The sequence below is a fragment of the Cololabis saira genome, chromosome 5, assembly GCF_033807715.1.
Source record: "Cololabis saira isolate AMF1-May2022 chromosome 5, fColSai1.1, whole genome shotgun sequence".
Taxonomy (NCBI): domain Eukaryota; kingdom Metazoa; phylum Chordata; class Actinopteri; order Beloniformes; family Belonidae; genus Cololabis; species Cololabis saira.
The window spans coordinates 39,848,343-39,862,309 of NC_084591.1; the positions used below are offsets into that span (position 1 = coordinate 39,848,343).

The 13,967-nt window shown below is 42.0% G+C and overlaps 1 protein-coding gene across 1 annotated transcript; it reads right to left on the bottom strand.

Annotated features, from left to right (window-relative positions):
* Positions 1-5,868: 5,868 nt before the first annotated feature.
* Positions 5,869-8,252, bottom strand: LOC133444326 (zona pellucida sperm-binding protein 3-like). The gene is made up of 8 exons (XM_061722032.1): positions 7,808-8,252; positions 7,558-7,676; positions 7,283-7,386; positions 7,012-7,189; positions 6,788-6,905; positions 6,601-6,683; positions 6,288-6,514; positions 5,869-6,178 (listed from the first exon to the last, which is right to left on the bottom strand). The coding sequence occupies exons 1-8, from the start codon at positions 8,237-8,239 to the stop codon at positions 6,120-6,122; spliced, it is 1,320 nt and encodes a 439-aa protein (XP_061578016.1). The 5' UTR covers positions 8,240-8,252; the 3' UTR covers positions 5,869-6,119.
* Between the last annotated feature and the right edge of the window lie 5,715 nt (positions 8,253-13,967).

Here is a 13,967-nt window from a genome sequence, read left to right on the forward strand (position 1 = left end):
TTACGCTTCCCAAGCGGAGGTCCGCGGACTTCGGCGGAGCCAAGGGTTTCCTGGAAGACATATCCACTCAGAAACATCCTGAACAGATTAGAACAGGGGTGCTCACACTTTTTCAGCATGAGAGCTACTTATAAAATGATCAAGTCAAAATGATCTACCACCTACTACAAAAAATGCAAAAAATATATGTATTTATAAATATATTGAGGATTCATTATATCGCATGAGCCAATATTGCACAACACAACACAATTAACTATGTTCACTCAAAAAACTAAGGATCTTACCAAGAAATATTCTTATTTCTAACCTAAAAATTGTTGTGTTTTTCCCACGTGTTTCAATTGAACTTTCATTTGTGTCACGCAAATTTGAAGTTCTAGTTAAGTTTTAAGTTAGAGTTTTGGCAGTGTTCAAAATAAAATGATGAGCCCTGCTGTATTGGAGCACATTAGACACCAGTGCTGCTTGTTTTATCCATGAATGACTACGGACCTAAAATTGAAAACTACCCAGTTAGCTTTATTACGTTTTTATTTTTCTGACATTTTCTGCCTTTTCTTTTAGTTAAAACTGTAGCGGGAACAGAGGTTTATATACCAGATAAAGGCTGATTTATGGTTCCGCGTTACAACAACGCAGAATGGTGCGCGTCGCTGCGTACCCTACGCCGTAGGCTACGGCGTAGCCATGGAGAGCCTGCACGGCAGCGCAGCACCGCCAGCCGGACCGGCCGGAGAGCGGCGTAGACTCTGTGTCGATTTAACGCGGAACAATAATTTTGGCTTTAGAGGGGGAACATAGGAGAACGGACCAGAAGAATATAGCGTGGATTAAAAATAAAAGTTAAGCACTGAACTACATGTGTCTCCCGTCTGGGCCATTGCAGACTGCCTGAGCATGGCATGTTACAAAACAAACATATCCGCCGCCTCTTTCTTCACCCTTTAACGTGCGCAGCGCATGGATGTATGGCGCAGCGTCAGCGCGTTGTGTCGCATTAAATGTAGTCCGGGCGTAATACGAGGATTTGAGCTGGTGAAATTAAACGAAAAAAAAAAGAAATTAAACGATTCCTGGAGGCAGAGAAAATTCCTCTATCATTTTTTGTAATCGAATTACTCGAATTATTCGAGGAATCGTTTCAGCCCTAGAAAAAACCAAAGGCTGAAAACTGGCCGTAACTCGCTGACAAGCTAGTTAGTTAGCACTTAGCGCAGTTGTTTGCTCATGCGCAGCGACCTATGACCTCAGACAAAATTCAGATGTCATCTGATTGGCTGCCCTGTATATCAATCAAAAGACGGGATGGATGATAGGTTGACGTCAATTTTTTTAATGTCACGCGATCTACCAATAATACCTTTGCGATCGACTGGTAGATCGCGATCAACGTATTGAGCACCCCTGGATTAGAAGATATGTCTATTCGTTTTTTTGTTTGTTTTTTTTTTGTAAATGTATAGTTAAAGGGGACCTATTATGGCATCTAATACCTATTTTAAACAGGCCTTGAATGTCTTAAAAACAAGCTTTTGATTGTTTTTGCTAAATAAATGAGAAATTCAGCCTCTGAGCCATGTCTTTATCTTCCCATTCTCTAACCTCATTATCTATGCAGGATTCTGAGTGAGCAGGGCTATGATAATGAGGATCTGTGCTGATTGGCTGCCTGAATGACGCGACACACCGCTACGAAAAATTGGCGGAAGCTCCGGCCGGCGGAGTTAGTTGTAGGGGTGGTTTCACGCATCAGAAGCCAAACTATGTAAATCACATTTTGGTTATGTAACGAAAGGGAGCAGAATCTGAACGGCTCGTAGATCCACGTCAGACTGGACGGCTCATCCGGGCGGCTGTACAGACACTGTAGAATTTGGTTGCTTTCCTCCTTCTCTGAGTTGGCAGGTTGAGGGGAGACCACTTTATATATGTTAAAGCAGGAGAAAACGTGTTTTTCATAATAGGTCCCCTTTAAGCAAACTAGTCATAATGATACGTAGCCTAAACACCCATCGTTGGTAATCATTGAAATACCGGCTATTGTGCATATGAGTAGTAGTTTATTCAGTGAGCAAATGAATTCAGTAGATATCATTTCATGCCAAAACTACCACCCAGAGAGATGTGCATGTACAGTTAGTAATATCCCTAGAGGGAACAGCATTGTGTATGATAAGGCACTGATAATTAGTCAAAATCAGAATCAGAATCAGCTTTAATGGCAGTTTGAGCAAGCCCAACAAACAGTAAATAAACAAATGTGGAACTTATTAACATATATACAATTAAAAAAGTGAAAGGTGCAGCAGTATGAGGTAGACATGGTAATGACAGCTCTTAATAACATAAAACAGGTGCCATTAATACAGGTAACGAGTGGAGGACAGAGGAGCCTCTTAAAGAAGAAGTTACAGGTCTGTGAAAGCCAGACATCTTGCTTGTTTGTAGGTGACCAAATACTTATTTTACCAAAGAATTTACCAATTCATTCAGTAAAAATCCTACAATGTGATTTCCTGGTTTATTTCCCCCCATTCTGTCTCTCATAGTTGAAATGAACCTATGATGAAAATTACAGGCCTCTCTCATCTTTTTAAGTGGGACAACTTGCACAATTGTTGGCTGACTAAATACTTTGCCCCACTGTATGTGTCACAGTTCTCAGATATTGATAGTAGGGTCTATGGTCCATAGTTCATGTTCCCCACTTTTTCCAACCAATGCACTGACACCAGACCTCAATTGTTTGAAAGTAGTTCTGAACAGACGAGACAGAAGTCGTCTTCATGTGGTTCAGACACAGGAGGGAGTGATTTCTTTTTCATTTTACGATCAACTTTTGATTGAATAATCTGTTGTGGCCTATTGTGTTGTGGTGGCTGGCTGATGATGAGGAGAGGCTGTGGTAGGTTTTCGATGGTCTGTGTATGTTAATTGGGCAAAATCTTCCTGCTCAAACAAACCAATTCCATTTGAGAGAAATCCAGACTGGGTGTGTTTCGGTGTTGCTGCCAAGAGAAATGCAGTGGTAATAAATCCAGACACATCATATATGGACATTGCTTTGCCTGGGTAAATTAGTATCTAGGCATCAAAAGATGTTTGTTTTTAAAGGTTCATACACCGAAATCTTGAAAGGCTGCAACAGTGTGGTTGAAGGGATAATATTATGATGCCATTTTCTACAGCATACTGTAACCCTGTCATTAAAAGGTGGGAATAGTGATGATTCAGTAGAAGGAGACAGGGTCTCCCTTTAGTGCATTTTACATTTTTAACAAAATGCTTGAGGAAATTGATAAAATGTGTCTCCTTCCACCTTGATGGGTTTGCCTTTCATTTTGCAGCCACTGAGGAAACACTCTAAAATAACATAGGGTTGAATTCTGTTTCCTGTGGCTGAGAAAGTACAGTGAAGGGTGACAGATATCCACGCGGAGCAGAGGCGGCTTAACCAAGCTGCAGATATATGCCTGCCTGGCAACCACCCTGCTTTCCATCTGCATAGTGGTGTCACCTGTCTCACCAATGTTCCATAGTTCAGATGCAAGAAACCTGTGTCTTGTCACCTCTACATTCTTAAAGAAGGCTCCAACACTTTTTTTGTTAAAGGCTGTTATTTAAGGCAAGGCAAGTTTATTTCTATGGCACAATTCAATAACAAGGTGCTTTACAGAGACATCACAGAGTAAAAATAAAAAGCATGATTTAAGATTACCGCTAAACAAAAAAGCAATAAAATAAAACAAAATAAAAACAGTTTTAAAGCAGTAATTAAAGGCAGGCAGACATCAGTTGAAAAGAATTAAACAAATGAGATGCTATAAATAAATGTGGCAGTGCATTATGACAAATTACTGAAAAGCAGCAGTAATGCTTGTAGCCTCTGGCTTTCTATTAAAAGAAAAAACTGTCTTTTCAAGACTGCAGTAAACCAGTCAGGACCAGTTTGCTGCATCTCTGTCCAGGAGCTAGGTATTTTAATTTACTTCACAAGAGAAAGTTTATAGACAAATATTTTTTTTTATTTTTGACTTAGAAATCAAAAGATTGTACTCATCAGAGCCACGGTTTCCTTTAATTGGTGACGTACGCAGTGTTTATCACATATGAACTGTACAGCAACACATCCACTGATAGAAAATTGACGGTACTATTTGTATGTGTAACTTAAGATTCATAAAATAAGATAGAACTGTCAAAAACAGTTGAACTAACTTTGTGTTTACTTTGTTGATGTGAGTAGCATCCATGTTGGATTTGGAAGTTGGGTTAGATGAGGTTTCTTTAAAGTTCTGAATTGAAATTCTGATGAAAATTTTGAACTTAGAAACTGTGAATTTAAATGGAACACACTAGCAGTAAGCCACCAAGCTGGAAGACAGTCATGTGACCAGCTCTCATTGTTGTGGTGCGTTATTGTCTGACGTATGGAGGTGGACATGTCAGTTACACAATGGACATTTTTGCAGATGTATCGAATCATTTGGGTATTTATGCATACTGCTGCAGGCTGCTTGCATCCTCCTGAATCCATTTTGGCAGAATCAGGACACACTAGCGCTACGATGCAGTTTCACTAACAGCCATGTATCAGCTCAAACAGCATGTCATGTTGTCCACCATAAATGCAAATAGGTTTTTACAGCAGGAAGATGGATAACTAAGTTGAAAAATAATAATGATAAAAGAGGGCAAATAAGCTGAAGAAAAAAATGCTGATAGGAGAACAAAGCGCACTAGTACAGTACAATGCAAAACCAGTACAATGCAAAAGGTAAGGAAAGTAGTTAAATAACAACAATGTTAAGGATACAAAATGTATATATATGTAGGTGTTCTTCAGAACACAATTGCTAAAAATAATATGAAATAAGGAAATGCCCATAAAAAAAGGCAACAAATTATGGCAACAAAAAAGACTTGATTGCAGACTCATCCTGCATATTTACCACTGCTGATTACAGTGGATCAACTGTATCTTGAAAAGAATAACAGATTAAAAAATTGAATGAATTTCAAGACGTCATTCAGCCTGGAGTTTGTTGTCATGGAAGGTCCAATCTTGCCATTGGTCAAGGGTTTGTTTGTATTTGAAACATCTGCAAGAGGCTTACAAAGCCAAACACTTGGCTCAAACTGTGAATTTTAGCAGGAGATTTAATGTATTTCAGACAAAAGACAAATATATATATATGTTGACTTTCAAATGACTGTGGGATAAATTAGCAGTGCTCTGTTTTGTTGTGATTGGAGAACGTGTATTTTAAATAAATTAATTAATAATTTTACATGCATCAAGGTTTAACTGAGCAAAGAACAATGTTGTCCACTGTCCGTGGTTCTGAAACTAAGCGCTTACTCAACTGCAGTTTTTTAGGTGTACCTCATGGGGTCACTAAATACTAAATGAAAACGTGTCTCATTGTTGCCTTTGTCAGGCTGAAAGTCAAAACTGCTGTTAAGACGACAGTAAAACTTTGTGGGGGTCCTTTTTATTCATTAATTCGTTCTTATTATTGTATAGTTTTATTTTCCCCGACATATTAAGCGTTTAGAATTGCATAGTAGACAGCTCTATAGAATATATAGTCTTAAAGAATTGTTATAATTATCCTTTCATGTATTTTTGTCAGTTCATCATTTATTGATTAAGTTCTTTGCTATTCCATAAATTGGCACAATTGCAAATATTTTTACTAATAGGATACCGTTGTGCCTTAAATCCGCTATATTTTTAATTGTTATACCTTTGATGTTCAGCTTCAGAGAAAGTATGAAAAAGCATTCCCAGTAAATGACAAGGCATTCCAGACAGTTTCACTTTTTATTTCTGTCAAAAGGAAAAGAGTTACAATTTATGGGGTCCAGAGGCAACATTATCATTCCACAGAGTGAAATGTTAAATGAGTTACACTTTGCTCTTAGATACCTCTGAATTCTTCCTTTAAGTATGTTGTTCAGCTTGGTTTTGTAGGATTTAACCAGATAAAGTGGGTTTTACTGTTTGTTTAAGCAGGACTGCTATATAATAAGGCACAGAGAGTTATGAACCAATGATAATGTTTATTCTGCGCCCATGGCCACAGCAGGATATTATGTTAAACCTTTGTCTGTCAGACTCTCTCTGCAACGGGGATGGGACCCATAGTGACATCACCTTCCCATTCCAAAACTGTGAAAAAAGAAGTCATAATGCACATTAGAATAGACACAACACACTAAAAAGAGCTGTGATCTGTTTATATCAAATACTTTAGAAAATAGATTTTTCCATTACATACCTTCAATTTTGCTCACATCACGCAATTTCCTTGGGTTACTAGAGTATCCACCTTTACCAACACCCCCAACACCACCAGCTCCTCCTCCTCCTACTCCTCCTGCTCCTCCTCCTCCTCCAGGAGAAACAGGTGGAGAAGCAGGGACAAAGTCTGGAGCAGAATAAGGTTCAATTCCAATCGATTCACAAGAGCCACAAGCTCCATTAGCTCCACTGGCCTCTTTCCATCTAGAATAAATGAATATGTTATCAGTAAATACGATACCAGCTCTGCGGTCATTATCATTGATATGCACCGACACGCGCAGACTCACCCGTTAAGATAAGAACAAGCTCTGTGTTCACTGTCATAAACATATGAAGTAGATGTTGCCTTCAAGTGGCAGGTGATGTAGAGCTGTTTAAATGATAGGGAATTTGGATTATCATTATATGTCATACATAACTAATGGTAATATTAAAGACAAATATTATTTTAAAGACTGTCATTGACACGCCTACCAATCCACTGTCTGCACCCTGGAACCTAAAGGCCTCCAGCTGGAACTGAAGCTTGTTTTCTTCACTTCGAGCCATGAACTTTGAATCAGAGCCTGTGATTCTACCATCAAGCATACATCTGCGCACAAGCAAAACAAACCAAAGGATATCACAGACTGACATAAATATTTTCCTTTTTCGTAAAATCTTATCTTACAGTCCAGAAGTGAGTCTGTATACTTTACCCATGGTTCTCGATAAAGGCATATCTGGGGTTGGAATTGGCGTCAGGTGAAAGAGTCGCCACACAGCTGTCCACATAAACGCGGAGGGGCACGTGGAAGTATTGCTTGACGGCAGCCTCGATACGTATCAAGTCTCCAAGGAAATACTGATAGCTTGGCCTCTCATACATCCAGTCATCTGTGCAACATTGTAGTTATTGTCAACAAATTGGTATTTTGTGTAATAGTTGCAAAACAGTAAAAATAGTCAGATTACTCTTCTTAAAATTACCTGTCATGAGTCTCAGAGAGAAGTACAGGAACTCCTCTGCCATCTTTACAGCAGAGAATGGGACATAGAGAGGATCAAGAGGGAGGCTGCTCACATTATGCTTTCTAAATGGATGAGAAAGGTCCCATGAAAATGCACGATTATACAGTAATCCTTAAAACAATGTACACCTACAATACTAATGCAGTTAGACTCAGTAATTCATCTATTAGTCTAAAATCAACACATTTATTCACACGGGGCAGTAATTACAGAATTCTAGTTAAACTACCCACCTTGGGTAGTGGCATTCCACAATAACAGCTGCTTGGCTGGTCCTCACCACATTAGAACCTCCTATAGGTTTTGGGTTATAGTTCAGAACCATGGTGTAGATGAGGGCTTCATTAGTCATCTGACATAAACAAACAAAAAAAGTATATGAAAAGTTAATCATACATTAATGTATATCACAAAAGTTAAACTAAAATGTACTATATTGTGTTTTAGTTTTTTTCATTTACTGATATATTTGATTGATCTTACCATTAATGTGCTCCCACAGTCATGCAGGAAAGCTTCATAAATCAAGACTTGAGCGGCAGAATCCTCCCCGACAGCACCGCAGGTTCCAAGAGTGAGGTCATTTGGATTTACGAACTGGCCGATCCCAAACAAGTCCTTCTTGACTTCCACATGAGCTATATCCTCCCTGCACTCAACAGCAACAGTTGCAGCAGGAACAGGATGTCTCAGCTCGAATGGCACATCAATCTTGGGATCAGGCTGAGGAGGTGCAGGATATTTCCAGGTTAGATCTTTTTCAAATGTCTGCTTTTGCTGTTGGTACTCTTGAGGTGCTTGAGGTGGTCTTTTGTCAGGTGCCGAAGGGTATGAAGGTTTTCCATACTGTGGTTGAGCATTAGAAAAGCTGCTGAGCAAAGCCAGCGCCACAAGACAAACAGCAATCGACTTCATCGTCTTGGCTCCACAACCACAAGTGATGCAAAGTGCTCACTAGGTGCTGTAAGAAATGTGGAACTGTGCACCTGCTTTTATATTAGTGAAACTGTTTACTTATGTTATAATTCCACCCCCATAATTGGCTTTTCCCCCCTCACATGAACTAAAGAGACCAAAGAGCAGCCAATAAAGTCATAGCAGTTGTTGACCAAAACCTATGATGACCTCTGAAACTAAATTTAGAGCCATTTAGTCTTTTACACAATAAAAAAAGGCATTTATTCAGAACTCCTTTTTTCAAGCTTGTGTTGTTTATATTCATATTTAGTGAAAATAATGATAAAAGATGTATAAATTGTTGACCTAGCAAAGGTCACAAAAGGTTATGCTGACCCTGGGTTAGGTGTATCTGCCCTAAACTTGACAGATCAAGCTGTTTATTCTGGAGAACATTTTTGAAGGTCTGTAAATCATTAGGCATGCCAATATCGACTTAGATTGCGTGCAAAATACAGTGTCTGTGTCAGTTTCACCTGCAACAGGTTGAGGAAAACTAGAAAACCAAAAGAACCACACAAACTAACATGAAAAACGAAAAAATAATTCATTATTGTTTGATGCCACATGCCATTGGAATCCTGCATCTTTATTTTGCTGCTCATTCCATCCACACTACCTGTGTCCTGGGAATGCTGAGAGATTTCATACTTGCTTACTTTCCAGTTTGAACATTTTACAGCTAGTTTAGAGGTCGATTAAACAAACAACTTTTTTAGCTACTTGCATGGTTTTAGAGTTATATCTGCAATTTACACCTTGTTGGCACAATTTCTTCCCCTACCCTTCCATCCACCTCCTGCCCCTCGTCTTTTGTATCTTCTGAGAATGTGAGGTCTGCGGTTTCCGGTTGTGACATGAAAGATAAGATAAGATAAGATAAGAAATCCTTTAATAGTCCCCCAGAGGGGAAATTTCCAGATTACAGCAGCAAAGGGGATAGTGCAAAACACAAGAGGCATCAATATCACACAATATCACACAATAATAATAATAATAATAATAAAAACACTATAAGCAGTATATACAATAATAATAATAATAATAAGAAGAAGAAGGAGAATAAAAATAGTAATAAATAAAAAATACTAGTATACAAAAAGAAAAACAGATGGATATTTACAGATGTTATTTATGCACGTTGCAGAGAATGGTATTGCACTTGTTTGTGGTCTACTGTGAGCAGTGCTGGTTGTGTAGTCTCACAGCTGCAGGGAGGAAGGACCTTCTGTAGCGTTCCTTCACACACCTAGGGTGAAGGAGCCTGTCGCTGAAAGAGCTCTCCAGCGCTCTGATGGTGTCCTTCATGGGGTGGGAGTCCTTCTCCATCATGGATGACAGCTTAGCCATCATCCTCCTCTCTCCCACCACCTGCACTGTGTCCAGAGAGCAGCCCACGACAGAGCCGGCCCTCTTGATGGTTTTATCCAGCCTCCTTCTGTCTGCAGCTGTGATGTTGCTGCCCCAGCAGACCACTCCGTAAAAAATGGCTGATGCCACCACAGTGTCATAAAATGTTTTCAGGAGACTTTCCTGCACACCAAAAGCCCTCAGTCTCCTGAGCAGATAGAGTCTGCTCTGGCCTTTTTTGTGGAGTGCGGAGGAATTAGTAGTCCAGTCCAGTTTATTGTTGAGGTGAACACCCAGGTACTTATAAGATGTCACCATCTCAATGTCCTTTCCCTGGATGTTCACCAGTGTCGGGGGGGGATTTATTACACCTGCGGAAATCCACCAGCAGTTCTTTGGTTTTCCCCGCGTTGATCTGGAGGTGGTTCTGCAGGCACCAGTCCACAAAGTCCTGGGACAGTTCTCTGTACTCGCTATCATCTTCATCAGTGATGAGGCCGACGATAGCAGAGTCATCAGAGAACTTTTGTAGGTGACAGGTTGGGGAGTTGTAGGAGAAGTCAGCAGTGTAAAGAGTGAAGAGGAACGGCGCCAGGACCGTTCCCTGCGGGGCCCCCACACTGCAGACGACCATGTCTGATGTGTGGTCCCGTGTCCTCACATACTGTGGACGGTTGGTGAGGTAGTCCAGAATCCAGGATGTAAGGTGACTGTCAACCCCTGCATTCTCCAGCTTGTCTCCCAGAAGTGCCGGCTGGATGGTGTTGAACGCACTGGAGGGAGAGTAGGGAGAGGACGCATGTAGGGAGAGGACGCACGAGCGAAGGCTCCCGGTTAATTTTCTATTACCTTCCTTTTTGAACCATTTTTTGTCTTGAATCTCGACGTAATTTACGCGGTAAAATCAATCTGACCACTTTGTCCCAGAGATGAGCAAGCCAAAGCAAGCGGCTAACAGCGGCGGAGTCCGACATCAAACTGCTGCACAGCCAGAACCAGGCACTCCTGGACCGGTGCGACGACCTGGAGAACCGCTCACGGAGAGCTAATCTCTGCATACTGAATATCCCTGAAGGCAGTGAAGTTAGCAAAGATCCCGTAAAGTTCATGTCAGAAGTTTTGATGGACATGATGGGTCCTGATGTTTTTTCCTCCCCGCCTGAACTGGAGAGAGCCCACCGGACCCCGACCTTCAGAGCCGCCCAGAGATCTTCCCCCCGCTCGTTCCTGGTCTGCTTCTCCAGGTTCCAGCAGAAAGAAGCCGCGCTGCGTTGGGCCAGGAATCATGAGCTCAAATACCAGGGTGCCACTGTGAGGATTTATCAGGATGTCAGCGCAGCTCTGGCCAAGAAGAGAGCCGCGTTTAACGGCGTGAAGCAAGCTCAGTATCAGAGGGATGTCCGTTTCCACCTGCTCTACCCGGCCCGGCTGCGAGTGATGTGCGGAGATGACGTGTTTACCTTCGACTCCTCTGATGAAGCTCAGAAGTTTTTCGACCGGAGGTTTGGTAAAAAATAAGACTGAATATCATGGCTTGGACTGCGTTGCCTGGCAACGGTTCATCACCTGATCTGGACGGCGGCCGTGCCCGTCTCTCTGACATACTGTCAACCTGCGGCTCGCGGACCCGAGGTATGGACAGTTATGGTATTGGTGGACTAATCAATATGATGCTGTATCATTGAAAAAGGAAAAAAAAATACTTTAATATTTTTTTTTTTTTTTTTACTGTATTGTTGAGGTTGCATGCGTTTTCATATGCGCTCATATTTACTTTTGATAGTTGCTGTACTGCTCAACCATCTCTTTTGTTTATACTGTGGTGTTAAGTGGTTTTGATATAGTTTATTATGTTAATGGAAATGTTATACCAGAAGTTGTTTGGAATAGCGTTTAGCCTGCAGCTTGCCTTAGAGAGAGTGACAGGTATAGGCTTAGTTTTAGTTATGTTTTTGTTCTTAGATAGGGTTGGGAAAAGGGACACCGCCACATTCTTGAAACATATACTTATCTCTTTAAGAGAAGAAAAGGACCAAACCGTGCACTTAAACATGATCACGGCTGTACTTATACATTACTTACCTTTCTGCTCAGTTTATTTTCTTTAATTAAACATGGTAAATGACATTAATGGAAGGGTGGCTGCTATGCGATTCATTAGTTGGAATGTGAAGGGTTTAAACAGGCCTGTTAAAAGAGCCAGGGTATTCAATCACCTTAAGTATTTAAAGTGTGATATTGCATTTCTCCAGGAAACCCATCTACAGATAAAGGATCAGGTCAGACTTAAAAAGGGATGTGTGGGGAATATATTCCATTCCAACCTTAATTCTGAAACTTGTGGGACAGCCATATTGATGCATAAAAAAGTTCAGTTTAATGCAACCACTGTTATCTCGGATCCACGGGGGCGATTTGTGATGGTGTTGTGCAACTCAGGTAGCTAAGCTCATCAGTTATCGGAGGCTAATGATAATTCCATTAAAGAATTATTAATAATTAATAAAGTCGACTATTTATCCAATTTAATTATCAAAATGATAATAATTCTCGTAGGGGCACCACCCCGGGGCCTTACTCCAGGGAAAAATGATAACTAAACAGCAGAAAATCAGTCTCATATGATTAGGATTATCCTGCAGAACAGCAAATCTTACTATCACCTACAGAATAACAATTGAAGGAGTGAGATCCGAACCATGGCTCTGCTCAAACAATCAGTTTGTGACCAAATCTTGTATGAAATAACAACAACCACTCATTAAAAATCAATCAGAATTTATTTACATATAGGTGTCAAAAGATGGTAACGTAACACCCCGAATAAATCCCGATGGCACACTACGTATTATAAAACCATTAATTAACTAGAAAAACAACAATCAATAAAAATGAAATGAAAATTAAATGCATGGAATGAAAAGAAAAGAATCAAATGTAATAATAAACATGGCATCAACGAACATCTACGGTTAAACAACGTGGGTGAAAGATGGCTCTGGTATTTAAAGAGGGCTGGACTGTAACCACGCCACGTGCAATTAGAACGGATGGTGATCCCGGTGTTTAAACCGTGATCAATTGACGAAACAGCGCTTTAAAACATGAATGACTAGCAGAAAGTGGTGACTACAAATTAATGACAACAGTCATGATAATGATGCTGATGTAATCTCAGCTCTGAACACAGATTTAGCTCTGAAACACTCCCAGTTAAACTAATACACCCCGGGTCTCAAAACCTCACGCCTCCTCGGGTCTCCGGGTGCCGATCAGGGGTTCCTGCCGGGTCTTTTGGTCGGAGTCCCCAACCCAAGAGGTCTCCCGTCTCTACCGCTCCTCCTCCTGACTCTGGAATCAAAAGAGGACGGTGGTGCAGCGTGAAGCAGCCGGCGCTCCCCCCCCGGTCCGGAGGCTCTCACGTCGTCTCGGGTGCGCGCGGAGCCGGTCCACTTCTGGGACGTGCGGGTTACCGTCGGGCTGATGAGCGCGTGGCCCCGGACGGGGCGGTGGGATGCGTCTCGGTCTGCGCGGGGCAAGCTGACCACAGGTCCTTCCAGGAGAAACTTAAGAGCAGAGAGAGAGGTAAGGACAGAGGAACGGGTCTCACCCTGGACCAGGGCCCGAGCTCCGAAGCGGCTTTCCCCCCCTTTCCAGCTCCCAGGGACCGGGGACACGTGAAGTGGGAGTCGGAGCTCCGGATGAAAAGTTGAGACCAAGAGTCAATGGGAGCCGGAGCTCCGCAGGCCCGGTCCGTTGCGGGCCTTCCGCTTCCCCCCAGCCGGGAGGAGAGAAGGGAGATGGGATCCTTGGCCCGCAGCCAAAGATCCAGCTGCTCAGTAAGAGAGGGTGATCGCAAGAGAGGAAAAAAGACCTTCAATCAAGAAGCATGCGGGACAATTTAGTATTCTCTGGGATCCCCGAAAAACCTGATGAAGATCCTGAAGTAACTGTTCAGGATTTCATCCGCAACCACCTGAAGCTTCCGAAAGACATGGCGAATTCCATCACGTTTCACCGCGTCCATCGCCTTGGAGGAAGAAGATCGGAAGCCCAGAGACCCAGGCCCATTGTGGCCAAGTTTGAACATTTTAAGCAAAAAGAGCAGGTTCGGAGACGGGGCCACAGCTACGCGGATTGCCGTTCTCCGTGAACGACCAGTTCCCCCGGGAGATCCTGGACCGTCGCCGAGTCCTCTTCCCGGTCCGGAGAAGGCTCTTTTCGGAGGGAGCTCGGGCTGTCATCACCGTGGACCGCCTGTACGTGAACGGAGAATTTTACCGGAACCCCAACATCACGCCGTGGCTCTTCTGAGAGATGAGTACAAATTTGCCTT

What these genes read in the sequence shown, in the direction of transcription:
- LOC133444326 (XM_061722032.1), bottom strand. Translation starts at nt 8,239, where the DNA reads ATGAAGTCGATTGCTGTTTGTCTTGTGGCGCTGGCTTTGCTCAGCAGC. An exon ending in GTGGAATGCCACTACCCAAG is followed by an intron (nt 7,387 to 7,557) that starts GTGGGTAGTTTA and finishes TCATCCATTTAG; the next exon opens with AAAGCATAATGTGAGCAGCC. An exon ending in GCTTGTTCTTATCTTAACGG is followed by an intron (nt 6,515 to 6,600) that starts GTGAGTCTGCGC and finishes CATTTATTCTAG; the next exon opens with ATGGAAAGAGGCCAGTGGAG.